Consider the following 21,220-nt stretch of genomic DNA (forward strand, 5'->3'; position numbering starts at 1 on the left):
TCCACTTCAATAGTTTGCACAGCCATGCGTGAACCAAGGAATATGATATCTTCCTGAGGGTTGAGTTGTGTTACAACCATAAATAAAATAGTCTTGCTATAATATTGCAATATGGAGTGAAAAACATGTGATCATAAATGTCAGATTTGTACTGAGGCTATTTACATAATATGAAATCAATAATTAACACCACCACCATAAACAGAACATAACCTTTTTTTATTCAAGTATTAAAATGTAAACCACATAATTGTTTAACATCAACAGACAAACACAAATGAACACAATTAGAAAAGCAAAATCTTTAACTTTTCACAATCAATTGGCAACACAATCCTTTTCAGTATTCATTTCCCTGCCTGTACCCCAACCCCCAGTTCACTTACATAGTTTACTGCATAGAAATATTTGCGTGGTAGCTTGATTTGAACTACTATTCCGGTCTCTCAAAGATATTCAAGTTGGTCCCTAAACAATAAAAATAAAAAAGAGATGGGGGAAAAGGCCAAGTCACAAATGTCACCCTATGTAGTGCACTACTTTTGCGATCATAAATAGGGTGCCATTTGGGTCGTAGCAAGGGATATTTAATGTATGGGCCAAGTAAATTCTTTCACATCATCCGAATGCAGACAAATAAGAGGTTAACACCGACTGGACTATATGCATATTCTTCTCATCAAAAGGAGGTTTATTTATAAAATCACACACAGCTCGATCATATGAGTGAGACTACATTTTTGGACTACGTCGACTGTTTATAACAAAGGTTACGTCAAATACACATCCGTTTCTATATTCTCAAACTGTAGAAAGGCAGACAAAGCACAAACATAATTCCTGCTGCGGCTGACCCTCCAAATAACAATTTGACAGTCTACTAAAGAATTGCTTATCATTCATTAGTATCAACATGCTACATTTTCTTCAAAACTTGAATAGAAGGCACGCTAACAATGAGAAATGTATCAAAACAAGGTAATTAAATAAATCACTGACAATACACCTATAAGGGACTGCAGTATTCTCCTTTACATTTTCATATTACAGGTACTTATTGTTAATCATAGATTATCTCTTAAAACAAACTTTAAATTACAGCAGATAGATACCTCTTTATTTATGAGACAATCAAACATCTGGTCAGACAGGGCTGGCGTCCAAAATGGCACCCTATTCCCGACACAGTACACTACTTTTAACCAGTCCTATGGGTCCTTAATAGTGCACCACTTTTGACCAGAGCCCTATGGGCCCCTATCAGCACTCGTGCACTATATTGGGAATAGAGTGCCATTTCAGACACATAGTTAATTATTTCAGAGCCCTTTTGTCTTTGATTTGGTTTAAGTGGTTCGACATCTTGCCCTTCTCATTTGACATCATCGTGTAAATCTGGTCATTAGTAAACGAGGACCAATGACTGACTGGACATCAAACTGAACTGAACTCAAAGCAGTTCAAAACCTGGTTCCGTATTCATAAAAAGAGTCAAGAGTACGAGTGCTGATCTAGGATCAGGGTCCCTCATTTATTCACTATGATTTAAAAAAGGCCACACCGATCCTAGACCAGCACGAATAGAAAACCGTCCTATGTGAAGAAATCAAAGGAGAGGAAGATCAAAAGGGAAATGAAGGGCTCAAAGCAAATTGACATCAACTTCTAGCTTACCAGGCTATTAGCTTCAGGGCTGTTAACAACTAACACCTCCCCGATTTGCTCAGAGCACTATTCCATAGACTAGTCTTCCCTGAAAAGGTAGCAGAGAACCATGATCATTCTAATGATATGCAGAGATCAACCAGGCCTCCACTGAACGACTGACCGACTCCCTTGGTCAAAGTGCCTGCGAGTGCTTTAGATTGCAAAGTCTTTTAGAGAAATTAAATGATTTAGTTCGAAGCTTTCTATTGAAGCAGACAGTGCTATTCTGCCTGCCACCTATCTCAGATATGGTCTTTATACAAACTGTAAGTAACAGGTTATCACGGGAAATAATTAATAATAAAATCATTAAAGAATTATTCTACGAACGTACTGGAAAGACCACCAATAATGTGCGCTTGCAACTGGTAAATAAAGAACGTGTCCCCCAGCATGGAAATAAAGATATCAGGCAAAATAGACTTCTCTTTTACTTAGATTTCAAAATAATATTTAAGTACTTATTACTTATCAACGTATTAAATCCCTATATTATAACTGCTCGGATGAGTTCAGCAAAAAAATGTCCTGCTATTGTCAACACCAGGTGAAAGGTAGAGGATTGTGTCACACAGAAAATCACATTGCTCTCACTTTTATGCTTTCTTCCACACAAAGTGCTGCTGGATTGAGCCTAACACAGGAACACAAGGGTGAAACCTAAATTCCACTTAAGACAAATTTTCACTTCCACTTAAGTTGAATGGTCTCCCATTGACATCAATGCATGATTAAATGAAAATTCAATTTAAGTGGAAGTTAGGATTTTCCACATAAAAGAGGTCATGGAGTGATACGAGAGTCTTGTAGTCCTGTTTCTGCTGTGGAGCTAAAAGCCCTGTCCCCTGTCAAATTCATCCACAGCCCTGCTGGGTCTAGGTCCAGGAGCCTGCAGCCTAGCAAATACCAGCAGCAGGACAGCTAGAGGTTCCTAGAATTCCTAGTGTTCCTAGAATGGAACATTCTGAAATCTGGACGGTCAGTCCGCAGTGATGCCTTTCTCTCTGAGTTCCTCAGTCACTCTCACCAGGTAAGTGGGGTCTGGGTAGCCAAAGCTGCCAGGGGAGATTAAATAAAAACACCATTAGCATGTCATTGAGAGTTGTCATCACAGGAACAGCTAGAGTGCCTTCTATGAGCAAACACAAATCATAATTGAACCTCTCACCACATGCTCAAAACATGGATAGCCTTCTTGTTCGGTCACATCTCATAAGACTAAAGCCATGTGATTCTATGTAACTTGTGAGTGATCGAGTGAAAGAAAGAGTTAGAGATACAGTGGGGCAAAACAGTATTTAGTCAGCCACCAATTGTGCAAGTTCTCCCACTTAAAAAGATGAGACCTGTAATTTTCATCATAGGTACACTTCAACTATGACAGACAAAATGATGAAAAAGATCCAGAAAATCACATTGTAGGATTTTTAATGAATTTATTGCAAATGATGGTGGAAAATAAGTATTTGGTCACCTACAAACAATATTTCTGGCTCTCACAAACCTGTAACTTATTTTTTAAGAGGCTCCTCTGTCCTCCACTCGTTACCTGTCTTAATGGCACCTGTTTGAACTTGTTATCAGTATAAAAGACACCTGTCCACAACCTCAAACAGTCACACTCCAAACTCCACTATGGCCAAGACCAAAGAGCTGTCAAAGGACACCAGAAACAAAATTGTAGACCTGCACCAGGCTGGGAAGACTGAATCTGCAATAGGTAAGCAGCTTGGTGTGAAAAAAATAAACTGTGGGAGCAATTATTAGGAAATGGAAGACATACAAGACCACTGATAATCTCCCTCGATCCGGGGCGCCACGTAAGATCTCACCCCGTGGGGTCAAAATGATCACAAGAACGGTGAGCAAAAATCCCAGAACCACACGGGGGGACCTTGTGAATGACCTGCAGAGAGCTGGGACCAAAGTAACAAAGCCTACCATCAGTAACACACTACACCGCCAGGGACTCAAATCCTGCAGTGCCAGACGTGTCCCCCTGCTTAAGCCAGTACATGTCCAGGCCCGTCTGAAGTTTGCTAGAGAGCATTTGGATGATCCAGAAGAAGATTGGGAGAATGTCATATGGTCAGATGAAACTTTTTGGTAAAAACTCCAACTCGTCGTGTTTGGAGGACAAAGAATGCTGAGTTGCATCCAAAGAACACCATACCTACTGTGAAGCATGGGGGTGGAAACATCATGCTTTGGGGCTGTTTTTCTGCAAAGGAAAGAATGAATGGGGCCATGTATTGTGAGATTTTGAGTGAAAACCTCCTTCCATCAGCAAGGGCATTGAAGATGAAACGTGGCTGGGTCTTTCAGAATGACAATGATCCCAAAACACACTGCCCGGGCAACAAAGGAGTGGCTTCGTAAGAAGCATTTCAAGGTCCTGAGTGGCTTAGCCAGTCTCCAGATCTCAACCCCATGGAAAATCTTTGGAAGGAGTTGAAAGTCCATGTTGCCCAGCAACAGCCCCAAAACATCACTGCTCTAGAGGAGATCTGCATGGAGGAATGGGCCAAAATACCAGCAACCGTGTGTGAAAACCTTGTGAAGAATTACATAAAACATTTGACCTCTGTCATTGCCAACAAAGGGGTATATAACAAAGTATTGACATAAACGTTTGTTATTGACCAAATACTTCATTTCCACCATAATTTGCAAACAAATTCATTTTAAAAAATCCTACGATGTGATTTTCTGGATTTTTTCCCCCTCATTTTGTCTGTCATAGTTGAAGTGTACCTATGATGAAAATTACAGGCCTCATCTTTTTAAGTGGGAGAACTTGCACAATTGGTGGCTGACTAAATACTTTTTGCCCCACTGTATACATACATTTATCACTAGATAATGTTTGAAATTTGTCAAAATAAAAAAATACATTTTTTAAAAGCTACTGTCACATCTCACATCTTAGAAACACACTAAAATCTCCATTAGCCTTCAGTAAAGACGTTTCCATACCAGCGTGGTCCGCCCCATATGGCGGTTTTGTGGTGGATGTCATTCCAGGTAATGACGTTATTCATTCCCGTAGTCATGGAGGTCCCTATAGTGAAGATGAGGCGCTGCTCAAAGGCCCGGCGGAGCAGGCCCAGGACCCGGTTCCCCTCTGGGCTGTCTGGGAGGTAAGCCACACGGTCCGTACCCGGGTAGCTTACACCAGGGTTAGGGTGCTCCGGCTGCATGACCCAGGCATAATTCAGAGGAAAGTTTGAAAAGAACAGGAACAATGTGGTAGTAGAGAGAACAGTCTATGACTGGGGTGGCTGGGGTCTTTGACAACTCTGTGCCAAAGGAAGGCCAAAAAGAACATTAAGGACCGTAGCCACCCGAGCCAAGATCGGTTTACTCTGCTACCACCTAGCAGACAGAGACGGTGCATCAGAGCCGGGACCAAGAGACCAGGCCATCAGACTGTTTAACAATTATCACTAGCCAGTTAACTGCCAGAAACTAAGCCCTGCATATTGAGACTAATGCCCCATGTACAGTGCATTCGGAAAAATATTCAGACCCATTCACTTTTTCCACATTTTAAGTTACAGCCGTAACCTAAAATGGAAGTTTTTTTTTTTTTACCTCAACCTAAACACAATGCCCCATAATGACAAAGCAAAAACAGGTTTAGAAACGTTTGCAAATGTATTTTTAAAACAAATTTAAAAAACTGAAATAGCAAATTTACAAAAGTATTCAAACCCTTTACTCAGTACTTTGTAAAAGCACCATTACAGCCTCAAGTCTTCTTGGGTATGACGCTACAAGCTTGGCACACCTGTTTCTTCCATTCCTCTTTTCAGATCCTCTCAAGCTCTGTCAGGTTGGATGGGGAGTGTCGCTGCACAGCTATTTTCAGGTCTCTTCAGAGATGTTCCATCGGGTTCAAGTCCGGGCTCTGGTTGGGCCACTCAAGGACACTCAAGAGACTTGTCTCGAAGCCACTCCTGCGTTGCCTTAGCTGTGTGCTTAGGGTCATTGTCCTGTTGGAAGGTGAACCTTCACCCCAGTAGGAGGTCCTGAGAGCTCTGGAGCAGGTTTTCATCAAGGATTTCTGGAGGAAACCTGGCACCATCCCTACGGTAAAGCTGGTTGGTGGCAGCATCATGCTGTGATTTTCAGCGGCAGGGTTTGGGAGACTAGTCAGGATTGAGGGAAAGATGAATGGAGCACAGCTCTCTGTGCACCGCTGCTGCCACCAACATGCTTTACCTTAGGGATGGTGCCAGGTTTCCTCCAGACGTGAAGCTTGGCATTCAGGCCAAATAGTTCAATCTTGGTTTCATCAGACCAGATAATCTTGTTTGTCAAGGTCTGAGAGTCTTTAGGTGCCTTTTGGAAAACTCCAAGCAGGCTCTCATGTGCCTTTCACAGAGGAGTGGCTACTGTCTGGCCACTACCATAAAGGCCTGATTAGTTGAGTGCTGCAGAGATGGTTGTCCTTCTGGAAGGTTCTCCCATCTCCACAGAGGAACTCTGGAGCTCTGTCAGTGACCATTGGGTTCTTGGTCACCTCCCTGACCGAGGCCCTTCTCCCCTGATTGCTCAGTTTGGCCGGGCGGGCAGCTCTAGGAAGAGTCTTGGTGGTTCCAAACTTCTTCCAATTTAGAATGATGGAGGCCACTATGTTCTTGGGGACCTTCAATGCTGCAGATTTGTTTTGGTACCTTTTCCCAGATCTGTGCCTCTACATTCCTGTCCCGGAGCTCTACGGACAATTCCTTTGAACTCATGGCTTGGTTTTTGCTCTGACATGCACTGTCAACTATGGGACTTCACATAGACAGGTGTGTGCCTTTCCAAATCATATCCAATCAATTGAATTTACCACAGGTGGACTGTTGTAGAAACATCAAGGATGATCAATGGAAATAGAATGCTCAATTTCGAGTCTCATAGCAAAGGGCCTGAATACTTATATAAATCTATATTTTTTTTTAAGGGGTCTGAATATTTTGCGAATGCGCTGTATATAGAGTAATTGAACACTGGTCACCTCATTCTGTTTATGGGTCTTTGTATAAATAAAATGGGGCCATTGCGTGACATTGGAATCAATTTCAAAATGGTTTGAAATAAATTATTTTCATGCAGTTACACACGCACTTAGGGGAATAAAAGTAAATGTATGCAAAATGGCTCATAACTCTAGCTATACAACATAGACGTAAGACTATACATCCTTTAAGCACGGTTCATACAGATAACTGGCTACAATAATTACATCTTTTCACCACCAAATGGTTGAAATGTCTGATTTTCAAGCTAGGCCTATTCCAGTACTTCATTTCTGAGCTCCAAATTCGAGTAGGCTACTTCAAGCTCCTTGTAGTTTAAAACTGCAGCTCTAACATGGAAAACAAAATTGATTTGTCAGGTTATTTCATTACCAGATCAAATTGTCAATAAACCCACTACGCTATGTAATTTGTCGTCATTGTATCCAGAATAATTAATAGGAATAGCGTTGGGTGTTTGCAATAGTCTATCCTACACAATTGCGCACAGGAGACTGTGTCCAATCCTAGGCACAAAAACAAGTGGGAAAAAATTAACTCATTACCTTTTCTGTTAAATCTAACGAGACCCTGCTGTAAGTCAATCAGACAACAGATAATCAACATCAATTCTCTAAGGATATTCGATCCAATGTGGATTCAGGCACAATGGTCTTAACCTTCGTAATGAATGAGAAACCAAAATATTCTGGACACTCCCCACGAACAATTGACTCAAATTATGTCAATTAGCTTATCAAAAGCTTCGAAAGCCATGACATCATGTTCTGGAATATTCCAAGTTGTTTAAAGGCACGGTCAACTTGTATGTACAAAGTGTATGTAAAACTTCTGACCCACTGGAATTGTGATACAGTGAATTATAAGTGGAATAATCTGTCTATAAACAATTTTTGGAAAAATTACTTGTGTCATGCACAAAGTAGATGTCCTAACAGACTTCCCAAAACTATAATTTGTTAAATAGAAATTTGTGGCGTGGTAGAAAAACAAGTTTTAATGACTCCAACCTAAGTGTATGTAAACTTCCGACTTCAACGCGTTTCTTTTGTCATATATACTCACCGCCTGTAGACCAGGTGTGAAGCTATAGATGATGCAGATACACCCGTAGCCCTCGTGTCCCGACAACTCCAGATCTGGGTCCCTCTCCACCATCATAGTCCCGGAAGCCGGCTGATTCCCTATGAGCTGGCCGTACACCAGACGACACACCGGACATGCTCTCTTCACCTTGAAGGCCTGGTCCAGACATGACCGGCAGAATGTGTGGCCACACCTTGGGAGGAAGTGAGAGAGAATGGTTTTACTTTCAATTTGAAAACATTACATACACTGCATGGCCTAGAGTATGTGGATACCTGCTCGTCAAACATGGGCATTAATATTATGTTGGTCCCCACTTTGCTGCTAACAGCCTCCACTCTTCTGGGAAGGATTTTCACTACATGTTCAAACATTGCTACATGGACTCGCTTCCATTCTGCCACAAGAGCATTAGTGAGATCGGGTGATTAGGCCTGACTCGCAGTCATCCCAAAGGTGTTTGATGGGGTTGAGGTCAGGGCTCTGTGCAGGCCAGTCAAGTTCTTCCACACTGATCCACAAACCATTTCTGTATGGACCTTGCTTTGTGCACGGGGGCATCGTCACACTGAAAGTGGAAATGGCCTTCCCCAAACTGTTACCACAAAGTTGGAAGCATAGAAATGTCTAGAATGTCATGGTATGCTGTAGCGTTACGATTTCCCTTCACTGGAACTAAGGGACCTAGCCCGAACCATGAAAAACAGCTTCAGACCATTATTCCTCCTATGCCAAACTTTACTGTTGGAACTATGCATTTTTGCAGGTAGCGTTTTCCTGGCATCCGCCAAACCCAGATTCGTACGTCGGACTGCCAGAAGTGAAGCATGATTCACCACGCCAGAGAGCACGTTTCCGCTGCACGGTCTCATGTACACTCACAGGGCCCGACACACAAGGCATACTGATACTCCAAACCACATACAAACAATCAATTTGCTTACACACATAATATGCACATACATCTATACTAACTCTACACACAGTCATATGTGCTGCAGCTTCTCTGTTTATCATATATCCTGATGCCTAGTTACCTTACCCCTATACATATCTATCTCTATAGATGCAGTATGCCTGCACATTGTATATATATGGTACTGGAACTGACCCTATATTCTCCGATGCTTAGTTATTTTATACATTTCAAAATTATTATTATTATTTTTTACCTTTATTTAACTAGACAAGTCAGTCTTAGGGATAGGAGTCCCGTCAACGGGACAGTTGTAAATCATGCAGCGCCTTGTCTCACAATCGCAGATTTGAGAGAAACAACAAATGTCGGTACATAGAAGTGTCTAACATTGGCTGAGAGCTTAAATTCTTGTTAATATAACTGCACTGCCCAATTTACAGTAGCTATTACTGCAAAAAATGCCGTGCTATTGTTTGAGAGCTCCTAACAATAACACTTTTTTCACCGCAATAGGTTTGATAAATTAACCTCTGAAGGTGAAACGTGTAAATACTTGCTCTGATTTATCATCTAAAAGGGTCCCAGAGAGAACATAAAGTGTTGTTTTGTTAGATAACTTGGACAGCAATTATAAGAACATGGAGAGTTATGAAAACTAGGTGTTTTACAAATGTTGAACTTACTATATGGCTGCTAATACTAGAAAAACTAAATCAAAGTCCAAGTATAAAGATTTTACGATATTCTTGCAGAAAAATGTAATGTGAATGTTAATGTCTCCTTCACGATTTGCCCAAATGCACCTGGGTGACTTCACACTAAATGTCATGTAGTTCTCATAATACAAGTTATCCGTCTGAAACTATGCACATACACTGTTGCCATCTTGTGGACACCATCGGAATTACAACCAGAGTGATGGCTAGATTTGGAACCTTTCTGTTGCATTTCAAAGATGGTGGTAGAAGAAAAAGAAAAGGTTGTTTTTTTCTTTGCATTTTCTTCTACCAGATCTATTGTGTTATATTCTCCTACATTCAATTCACATTTCCACAAACTTCAACGTGTTTCCTTTCAAATTGTACCAAGAATATGCATATCCTTGCTTCAGGGCCTGAGCTACAGGCAGTTAGATTTGGGCATGACATTTTAGGTGAAAAAAAAAGAAAAAAAAAGGGAATATCCCTAAGAAGTATGAACAAATTCTTATTTACAATGACGGCCTACCCCGGCCAAACCCGGACGACGCTGGGCCAATTGTGGGCCACCCTATGGGACTCCCAATCACGGCCGGATGTGATGCAGCCTGGATTCAAACCAGGTACTGCAGTGCCTGCACTGCGATGCAGTGTCTTAGACCACTGTGCCACTCGGGAGCCCTACCTTGTTATTTTTAGAATTACATTGTTATTGATTACTGCATTGTTGTGGTTAGAGCTTGCAAGAAAGGCATTTCACTGTACCTGTGCACATGACATTAAAACTAAATATGTAGCTATACCTCTCCAGCGTGGTCCTCTCCACCATGTCTCCCATGCAGATGGAACATGAGGTGTGGTCGTCCGCTTCACTCTGGGAGTGGCTATGAGAAGATGCCATCATACTGCAGTTGACTTCCATGTTGTCCTGCTTCCTCTGTCCTGAGGCATTGTGGGACATGCAGTTCATGGAATTCATGGAGTTGGAGAGGACAACACAGGCCTCATCCTCCGCAGGCTTCCTACACCTCTGTTGCTGCCTCTGAGAGCGTCTGGGCTGGGGAGGCTGAGGTGTTAGCAGGCTCGCCTCTCCATCCCCCTCCAGGACCCTCATCCCAACACAGGGCAGCACGGACCTCTTCCACTTAGGACCCCCCTCCTGTTTGCTCATCTCTTTCCGGGCACAGCGGCATAAGTCTATGAAGGACTTCCGCGTCTCATTGGAGATGGGTCCCCCCTCCATCATCCCTGGTCCTCCCCCAGAACGGGAGCCCTCTACGGGGCGTAGCCGCACTGCGCAGCAGCCTCCCCGCTCCCCTCTGCGGATAATGCCTGCGCTGAGGCCCTGCTTGTCCTGGAAGTCTATGAGCCAGGGCCGGCCGGCGGCGGCCAAGTAGTCCCACACTGCTTGGGACACCAGAACCTCGTCGCTACCCTGCCCCGCGCGCACACTCATTTCAACAGATGAAACTGCATAGGGAAACACAGGAGAGAAACCATTAGACACCAGTAGTGGTCGGTGACGTTTAAGATGAGGGAGGAAGATTTTATTTATTTATTATGAGCATGGCCTTATTGCGATTATAGCATATTGGATGACTGTTATTCATATTCCATTCATCCTGCTCAATAAAACATTGATAGGTTTAAGCTACTACATGATACTCAAATTTCCCCTATGCCCATCATGAGGCTGCTACAACCTAGCCTATGAATAAATGTTTACAACGTAGGTGCACAGGTTGAGAGAACATTATGAGTAATCAAGGTAACAGACCGACACATTCAATACCGCCTTGCAGACTCTTGCCTGCATCTAGCTGATCTAGGCCGTAATCATTAGTCCAACAGTTGCAAACGAGAGTTTCTATTGGACAAATTCAGGTATGTTTATCCAAGTTTCATTTGCTTCCGTTTAAGAAACGGATTTCAACAGAATTGGCAGAATGAACACACCCCTGATCATGAAAACAGTTCACTTTCATAGCATCCACATACAAACATGATAATTTTGCTCATATAATTCTCTCTCGCATCAAAGCTCTCTCCTCCTCTCACCTTTTCCCTTCGCTTGTGGACTTCATTGCACAACACATCAACTGCCTGTGTCCAGGCAAAAAAAACTTTCCAAGCCAAACCTTCATAACATAACCGCTACACACAGCCTACATAGTTGTCAACATATTAGCTAATATCATAATCAACATAGCTACTAGAACTAACGTGTTAGTAAACCTGCTACAATCATGCAGTACAGTCAGCAAGCAGTTTAGCAGTTACACTGACAGGCAGGCCCCAGTGGCAATACATTAATAAAACCAAAAGCTTACCTTGACTTGGAAGAGTTCCAATGTTGTATAGCCATACCCAGCTAGCTAACATAGTTTAGCCTACTCAAACAGAGAGGGATGCTATCTAGCTGCATTCGCTAGCTAAGAGAAAGTGAAAAATAAATACAACAAAATATAGCTCTCTCCCTGTCGTTCATTTTTAAAGAAATTAATTTGTTCAAAAGAGGACGTCCTCCAACCTGAGTTTTCATTATTGCTGATGGAAGGGGGTGAGAACCATGAGCTTCCTAGATTTTGTATTGAAGTCAATGTACCCAGAGGAGGACTTAAACTAACTGTCCTCAGGCTACACCATGGTGCTGACACACAGAGTGCTGTTTAAGCTACTGTAGACCTTTGCAAAACAGTGTGTTTTAATAAATTATTTGGTGAATATATTTAGTAGTTTTATAGTATAACTAATGTTTCACTATTTCAAAAAAAGCCATGAAATGGCTGTTAGACACATATTCAAGCCATTAAAGGAAAAGGTGTAACGTTAAACTTATTACACCGGGATGAGACTGTACTGTAAACAGGGAATTGAACCCGTAATCCGTTGCACGTGCCATGCTCTACTAACTGAGCCATACAGGACCAACAACGTTTCTAATATATGTCATTCTCTTATTTCAGGCAATCCCAATATACTCTGATCTGTATACATTTTTGAAAAGCTGAGCTAAAATTAAACTGCACAAGAAACACCAAGAGGAGGGGGGGGGGGACATACAGCCACCTCATAATCAATAGTGTCTTGTGTTTAAGGCAAGCCACTTGTGAAACAAAAACATGTCACGTGAAATAGGCAACATCAGGCAACATCCTTAATAGGCAACGTCAGATTTAAATGAACATAATTAGGGAGTTTGGCTAATCCCATATTCTGAAATGACTAATTTCAGTTCATAAAACTTTAAATGAACACAATGTAATTGACTCCTTCCTTAATCTCAACCATAACAGTGTAACAATGCACTGTTTACTAGCCTACCAAGACAATAATGACAAATTAATGAGATGAGAACACCACGACTAGACTACATATACACGGTTTCCATTCGGTGCTGGAATGGACTGTTACAACAATAACAAAAAGCATGCAGCCAGGTTAAAATGTTGACTTGTGGATGTTCTTTGAACCAAAAACCGATTAAATCACTTATTTCTGCTGGTACATCGTTGCTACTCGGCCTACCGGTATGTTGCGTGAGGCAATGAAAGCAAGGCGTATGCACCGCGACGCAATCCAGACAGAACGTTCGACTGTCGCTAGTTTTAAACCACTACAAATGTTTTTGCGAGTGCTACCATTCCGCTTGAGGTTGTATGTTTGGTGTCAGTGGTCGCAGGACAAGTCAAAGCTACAACACGCTGGCTGGTACTATCGCAGCAGTGCTGAAATGGACGTATCAGCTGTTCTGAAATGCAGACTGAGTAAACAAAGGAAACTGAGGCTAGCTCAACCCGATCTATCAACATGTTTGATTGTGTGCAACATTTGACCTCTGACAGTCATATGAAACAATTATAAATATTTATTAGACAGTTACCTTGTGATCCCATATATTCCCTTCAATCGAAAAAATATCCCCCTGTTGAACATGAAGAGAAAAACTGAAGTAGTACAAAACGTGACACGTCAGATTACTAGACAAATATTCGCTGACATTCGAGTTGCGCAACTTGGAACCCGATGAATCTGTTCAAATTCCAAAGTGGAACGTCCATAATCAATTTACTAAATTAGAATGCGGTGTGGGGTGAACCGTCTCACCTTTTGCGGTAGCTGTCGGATGGGGTTTAGATTACGGAACTAGCTAAAACATATATGGACATGGCCTGAAAATCGTGTGCTGCAGTGGATATGTTGATAACAAGTATTTTGTAGTCAATATATACTTAGTATCCATTTGAATTTATCCGTAACGTAAGCTAACAATTAATCGAGTCCCCTTCTCCATCCTCGAGGTTGTCTTCCTCTTTCCACGTCCTTGAGACACAGCCTAATACAAAATCAACCCGTAATTACATCATACACATTCTGAACTTTCACATAACCACGTTAGCTGTTTCATTATTATGACAACCGCGTACTCAAGAATATACGTATGGAAATAGTTTGTACTTTCAAGCCATGTCCAACAGTTTAATGACGAGAGACAACTGAAAGCAGGAAGTTCGTCATAGAACACTCCGTGATTGGTTAAAAATTGTTGGCAAGGAATTGGGGAGACTCAAGCATCTTCATTAGCAATCCATGGCAATCTACAGACAGAACTCTAAAAACAAATATGTACAGCGCATGCATTACCTTAGTGAAACGACCTATTTAACCTTGTTCCCAACATTTTCCCTAACATGCCACTATGCAAATGTAATGCCATTAGGAACCCTAACATGTAATCCATATTGCTTATATCTATAATACAATTAACAGACATTTACCTCTATTCCTCAGCCACAATATCTATATACCTCAGCCCACATACCCACATACCTAAACCCCATTACCCACACACCTCAAATCCATTACTCAACCCCCCATGTCCTAACCCTAACACCCATATGCCAATAGCCTAATATTGATACAATCAAGTACCAATACACCCATGTCTTAGCCATAATGCCCTATTTGTTACTCATAGACCCAGTTCCTTCGCCAATACATCTCATATCTGTTACTTGCATATCCCAGCCCTGTTACCCACTTTCCTTAGGCCTGCATTCCCCAAATCACCAACAGTAACCTATATCCAGCTATTCACTAGACACCCCAATGCTGTTATTTGCATATGTTAGTCTTGTGATCTCTGACATGTATACACTCATAATTTCATAGATAATTTCTGAGTACAGTGGTATAATAATACATGTGCCCCAGCCCCATTGGTTTATACTTCCTGCTTTAGTTTTTACTTGTAAGCAAAAATCAGGAGGATAGAATTATGATCAGATTTGGTCAAATGGAGGGCGGGGGAGTGCTTTGTATGCATCTCTGTGAGTGGAGTAAAGGTGGTCTAGAGTTTTTTTTCCTCTGGTTGGACATGTGACATGCTGGTAGAAATTATGTAAAAGGAATTTGACGTTTGCCTGCATTAAAGTCCCAGGGCCACTAGGAGCGCCTCTTCTGGATGAGCAGTTTCTTGTTTGCTTATGCCTGGCCTTATACAGCTGGTTGAGTCCGCTCTTCATGCCAGCATTGGATTGTGGTGGTAAATAGATGGCTATGAATAATATAGATGAGACTCTCTTGGTAGAGAACTCTCTTGGTAGATAGTGTGGTCAGTGTGGTCTACAGCTTATCATAAGGTACTCTACCTCAGGCGAGCAATACCTTGAGACTTATATTAGATAATATTATATTATTAGAAATCACGCACCAGCTGTTATTGACAAATAGACACACACCCCCACCCCTCATCTTACCAGACGTAACTTCTCTGTCCTGCTGGTGCATGGAAAATCCCGCCAGCTCTATATTCGTTGTTCAGCCACGACTTAGTGAAACATAAGATATTACCATTTTTAATGTACCGTTGGTAGGATAATCTTGATCGTAGGCCATCGATTTATTTTCCAATGATTGCACGTTGGCCAATAAAATGGCTGGCAGTAGGAGTTGCTCGCCTACACATTTTTAGAAGGCAGCCCGACCTCTGCCCCCTTTTTCTCCGTCTTTTCTTCACGCAAATGACAGAGATTTGGGCCTGTTCCCGAAAAAGCAATATATTCTTCGGGACGACTCGTCGGACCTGTTAAAGGAAAAATCTTCTTCCTGTTCGAGGTCAGTAATCCAGAAATTCTTCTCGGTCATAAAAAACTAACAAAATAGCACAGTTGGTTAGGAGCACGTAAAACATATATTATATATATATACACTCTCTATATATATATATATATATATATATATATATATATATATATATATATATATATAATATTACCATTTTATGGTACAATATGGTAAATTGTGTTATATAATTCCATTTTGCAACCCCACTCCGTTTACCCAAGATGAATGGTTTTGACCTCTAAAGTTTTGCTTCACTACACGCTCCACTGCTTTAATTGGTGCAGCTAGAAACCACAAGTGTGTATCCTTTAATGAAATAGCACACCGTGAAAAGAAAATTCAAGTAACATTTATTGTGCTGTTGTTACATGTCATTTGCGGCATGCATCATGAGCAAAGTCGTTGTAACCTATAATTTCACTTCCTCTGTGAGAACTATGAGCACAGGACTTGGCTTTATTGTACCGCAGCCGAATAGCCTGCCAGCCTACCAAAGCTTGCACAGTGTCCATTACAGTGTAGAAGAACTAGTCTCTAGCCCAAACCGTTCAATATTTACCCATATTATCAGAGCTTCATCTTATTATTTTTATTTCTATGGCAGATTTGAGTCCGCAATTTATGGAAAATGCCAAAACATTGGAGATAACAATCAATGGGGAAGTCAAATATACTGGTTTCCGCTATCCAACTATGGCTAATTTTTCCCCTTAATGCTTATGACAAATCCAGCTCCAGAACCAGCCATAGCCTAGACATCTGGCAAATCTTATGTATACGGTGTAGTAAAAAATAAAAAACAGCAACAACAGATAGTATTAAATAGCAAGATAAGGTTAGCATGCTAGCTAGCTACACCTACTGCTGTCAATGCCCCTTTTTGTTGTTTCTCCACTCAACCTGGAAATCACTGCTATGTAATTCTTCAGAGGTGGAACCAAAACAAGCATTTCCACTCTAGGACAGGAATTATGTTGAAATAGGGGTCGGCCTTGCCCTGTGGTGGGGCCCTTTTTAATGGTCGTAATGACTTTCAGATCCGTTTCCTACGGACAATATGTTTCTTGCACACTATAGGCAATACGTTTCCTATGGACAACAAGTTTTCTATGGAGAATAAAGCAATGATCTTCTCTATCAACACCAGGCCAGGTGATGGGCATAACCAGGGTTAACATCAGGAAGTCCAAGAACATCCTGTTTGTCATCCCCAAGCCAGACGTCTACAACAGCTCCGCCTCCGACGCATACATTTTCTTCGGAGAAGCTAAGGCACGTGACACTATTTGAACCATTGTGTGGTGTTTATGTTTCTGTTATTCACCCAATGTTCACCCAATGTTATTGGGTTTTTAAAACAAAACAGCCATAACAATTTACATAAAAATACTTAATACTTAGATGTTTTCTCTGCTAGATCACATTTATAAATAAAAGCACAATTCGTTTTTTGTTGTTGATCAAATGTGATTTTTGTAAACAAATCGGTTTTCATCACTATTGATGTTTATTGCTTAGAACTAAACAAATTGGAAGGAAACATTTTACATACAGTATTTTATGGAAATTATAAATGTGCCCCATTGAATACAAATTAAGGCCGGACTACACACAGTTTTACTGTGTGTTTGTAACGGCGTTCGTCTGTTGAAAGAGAAGCGGACGAAAATGCGGCGTGGTGGTTACTCATGTTCTTTAATGAAAAAATGTACGATACATGAAACAACTAAATATACAAAAACAACAAACGAAACGTGAAAACCTATGCAGCCTATCTTGTGACAACAAACACAGAGACAGGAACAATCACCCACAAAACACACAGTGAAACCCAGGCTACCTAAATATGGTTCCCAATCAGAGACAATGAGAATCACCTGACTCTGATTGAGAACCGCCTCAGGCAGCCATAGCCATTGCTAGACACCCCTACTCAGCCGCAATCCCAATGCCTACTAAAACCCCAATACGAAAACACCACAAAATAAACCCATGTCACACCCTGGCCTGACCAAATAAATAACGAAAACACAAAATACTAAGACCAAGGAGTGACAGTGTTGCAAATTTATTTTTTGAACTTAATCTGTGTCTTACTGTCCTTCTTGATGCTACCGGCTACAATCTAGAGTGATGAAAACACTTAGTTCAGGAATTGTACTAACATCTCACTCACTCACATATATAGTTACAGCAGGCCAAGGCAGGAGAGTCAGACCCACACACATGCAACATCATCACTCACACTTCCGGTATTGGAGTTGTTGGTTCTGTGGGTCGGGCAGATGGGGCACCAGCATCCTCCTCCTGAATCCTCCTCACGATGGCTGCAGAAGCTGTGGTCCTTGGGATATGTTGCCTACTCTGGATTTGAGGTCTTACCAATGCCTTTCCCAGCTCCTCAAGAAAGAGCCGTCTCCTCTGGAGCTTCCTTCTGTTCCAATCTTGGTTCAAAGCCATTCAGATGATGTCCAAGATTTAAAGAATATCACAAGTCAACTTCCTCTTGAGGAGCTCCTGTCCCAACTTGTGCGAAGTACATTTTTTATTCCATGTGATGTTGTGGCCACGGAGTCCCTGTGTCACGTCCAGGACAACCTGCATCCCTTGATTATTCTCAGGGGCTCCTCCATCTGGCTTCCCCGTATACACGTGCAAGTTCCACGCATATGATAAAGCAGCATCACAGGCAGCCCAGATCTTGATTTCATAATTTGAGGGTTTAGACAGTATGTACTGCCTGAAGAGGCAGTGGCCCCTAAATGGCATAAGCTGCTCATCAACGTTGGGCCCTGGGTTGTAAAACAGGGGAAGGCTGTCCACCCACTTGTCCCACACTGACCTGATTGCAGCTAGCTTGTCTCTCTACCGCCGAGCTGGTCTGGTGTCTCAGTTATCAAAGCGGATAATCCTGAAAATAATGTGGAAGTTTTCCAGAGACATTGTAACATGGAAAAGTTCTCTGCCAGTTTCTGCATCTCATAGGGATTCTGTGGATTCCACATTGGATCTGAAAACACCAGCAAGGATAAGAACCCCAAAGTATCCACGTAAATGAGTTTGGTCAATTTCCTTCCATCTCTCTACAAAAATGTGCCTTCCCTCCGAATTAGTGCGGTCCAGAATGATTTTCTGGATGGTGTCTGGGATGAACAGTTCAAAAGAAGACTTTATGTCCTGCACATGAGTAACCACCATCTGCGTCGGCCCTAGTTTTATCCCTATCAAATTGACAGCCATGCGGGGTGGCTCATTCCTTGGGCAAGAAGACCATTCAATTGCACCATTTTTTACATGCTTATTTCTCCTCCTGCAGGCTGTTGATGAACTGGTTGTTGAAGGGCTGGTCCTGGGGCTGTCTGCTGATGGGCTGGTCCTGGGGCTGGCTGAGGGTCAATCTTCTCCTCTTCTTCCAATTCACTGTCAGACTCCGAATTGACAGAGACATGATCCTCATATTTGGAAAACACTAGCTTCTCTCTCTGCAAAAATGATTACTAAGAGATTATTTTTGCTATACTGATTGATTGTGGTATGGAGCCACACATGCAAAGCTATTTATTTGTTGTGTCTCAATTTGTACCGGCTGGGGTAGAGTGTGGGAAAATACAGAATTTTTCACAATGTATCGAAATAATGTATTGTAAAGACATTGTGCTTCTAACACCTGCATTGTTTGCTGTTTGGGGTTTTAGGCTGGGTTTCTGTACAGCACTTTGAGATATCAGCTGATGTAAGAAGGGCTTTATAAATAAATTTGATTTGATTTGTGTAGTTTCACACACTACAAAGGGTAAAGAGTGCGAGAAAAGTTGGAGACAGGCAGACGGGCAGGGAGACAGACAGACAGGTTCTTGGTACTATGTTGAAACAGCAGGCCCAGGGAGGAGGAAGACAAGAGTGAAGTGCCACAGCAAACCTTTTTGTTTAATTTGGATGTGTTTGTACCTACACACCCACCTTTCCACATGTTTATTACACTTGGATAACCACATATGTAATATAAATGTGTAGGGGGGGGGGGGTGCACTCAATGAAAATGTAATCTTTTACATGTTCGGCACAGAAAATGAGCCAAGGCCAATGAGTCTCAGGTTAAACAAAATATTAATTGTATAATAAATATTTTAGTAAACATTGAAAATGTAACCACACAAGGGTTAAGTAGTAATCAGAAATGTGAGGATAATCATTTATCCATTGCATCTGGGTTGGATCTCAAAAAGTGTGTCTTCACATTTCAGATCGGACGTGATTACTTTCAAATAGTTTACAAATACCTTAAAAAATTGCTATAAATGCCATAAGCAATTTATTTATTAAAGTATTTATGTTAAGTTCTTTATGAATTAGAGATATTCTTGCAATTCTGTTTTCTGAGAGTGGATTTCCTTTTCTTCCAGATTGAGGAGTTGTCCCAAAAAGCTCAGCTGGCAGCGGCAGAGAAGTTCAAGGTCCAGGGAGAAGACAGAACGTCCAGCATCCAGGAGAACACACAGAAGCCCACAGTATACAAGAGGAGAGCAGAGAGGAAGAGGTGAAGGGTCGAAGTTAGCGTGGCCCCATATCTGTTTGTGCTGTTCTGTCAGATCTTGAACCAGGCTTGTTCCAACTGCCATCCTCTGGCGTTTACTTAACTATCATAAAACATTGTTTATGACGTCAGCAGTTTTTACTTCCTCATTATGCTCTAACAGTATAAGCAGTTCCTTATGCGCTACCAATGTGTTCCATCATGCTTTGCAGGTTGATGAGACAGCCGTGAAGGACATTGAACTGGTGATGTCACAAGCCAATGTATCTCGACTGAAGGCTATATGAGTGCTCAAAAGCAACAATGACGTCGTCAATGCCATCATGGTAAGAATATTTAATTGGTTGTCAATCTGTTGTAAATGTAATATCATGTGTAATTTACGTTTTTCTTTGATTTCTATGTTGTAAGGTGATTACAGGCACATCTGGACCTTACAGTTCCAGATTATATTATGTTATATACAATGTTGGAATCTCCTAAAATGCAAAAACCTTTTGAATTCTTCTTTGCAGCAGCTGACCATGTAAACACCAAACAACCACGAGGACCAGATCCAGTCCAACCTTTTAATAGACGTTGTCTGAATTTATTTCAAGGCTAGAAATAAAGTTGTTGAATAAGGAGCCAGCAGCATACCACCCTGCATACCACTGTTGGCTTGCTTCTGAAGCTAAACAGGGTTGGTCCTGGTCAGTTCCTGGATGGGAGAACAGATGCTACTGGAAGTGGTGTTGGAGGGCCAGTAGGAGGCACTCTTTCCTCTGATCTAAAAACATATCCCAATGCCCCAGGGCAGTGATTGGGGACACTGCCCTGTGTAGGGTGCTGTCTTTCGGATGGGACGTTAAACTAGTGTCCTGACTCTCTGAGGTCATTAAAGATTCCATGGCGCTTATATTAAGAGTAGGGGTGTTAACCCTGGTGTCCTGGCTAAATTCCCAATCTGGCCCTCATACCATCACGGTCACCTAATAATCCCCAGTTTACAACTGGCTCATTCCTCTCCCCTGTAAGTATTCCCCAGGTCGTTGCTGCAAATGGGTTCTCAGTCAATTTACCTGGTAAAATAAAGGAGATGGAAGATTTTGTTTCTGTTTAGTGTATTTCTGTTTCCCAT

General features: G+C 41.7%; 1 protein-coding gene and 1 pseudogene across 3 annotated transcripts; one reads left to right on the plus strand and one right to left on the minus strand.

The window, feature by feature from the left end:
• Nucleotides 1-200: 200 nt before the first annotated feature.
• Nucleotides 201-13,930, minus strand: LOC124046123 (probable E3 ubiquitin-protein ligase DTX3). Of its 3 annotated transcripts, XM_046366152.1 has the most exons (6): nt 13,548-13,930; nt 13,324-13,365; nt 10,244-10,910; nt 7,803-8,016; nt 4,684-4,901; nt 201-2,762 (listed from the first exon to the last, which is right to left on the minus strand). In XM_046366152.1, exons 2-6 carry the CDS (start codon nt 13,334-13,336, stop codon nt 2,687-2,689), a joined length of 1,188 nt encoding a protein of 395 aa, XP_046222108.1. In that variant the 5' UTR covers nt 13,337-13,365; nt 13,548-13,930; the 3' UTR covers nt 201-2,686. The 3 variants fall into 3 exon arrangements, with proteins under 3 accessions (XP_046222108.1, XP_046222111.1, XP_046222112.1); XM_046366155.1 differs by lacking the exon at nt 13,324-13,365; XM_046366156.1 differs by lacking the exons at nt 13,324-13,365; nt 13,548-13,930 and adding an exon at nt 12,969-13,188.
• Nucleotides 13,931-15,375: 1,445 nt separating this feature from the next.
• Nucleotides 15,376-20,794, plus strand: LOC124046895 (annotated as a pseudogene).
• The last annotated feature ends 426 nt before the right edge of the window (nt 20,795-21,220 follow it).

Source organism: Oncorhynchus gorbuscha, linkage group LG10 (genome assembly GCF_021184085.1).
Source record: "Oncorhynchus gorbuscha isolate QuinsamMale2020 ecotype Even-year linkage group LG10, OgorEven_v1.0, whole genome shotgun sequence".
Classification (NCBI taxonomy): domain Eukaryota; kingdom Metazoa; phylum Chordata; class Actinopteri; order Salmoniformes; family Salmonidae; genus Oncorhynchus; species Oncorhynchus gorbuscha.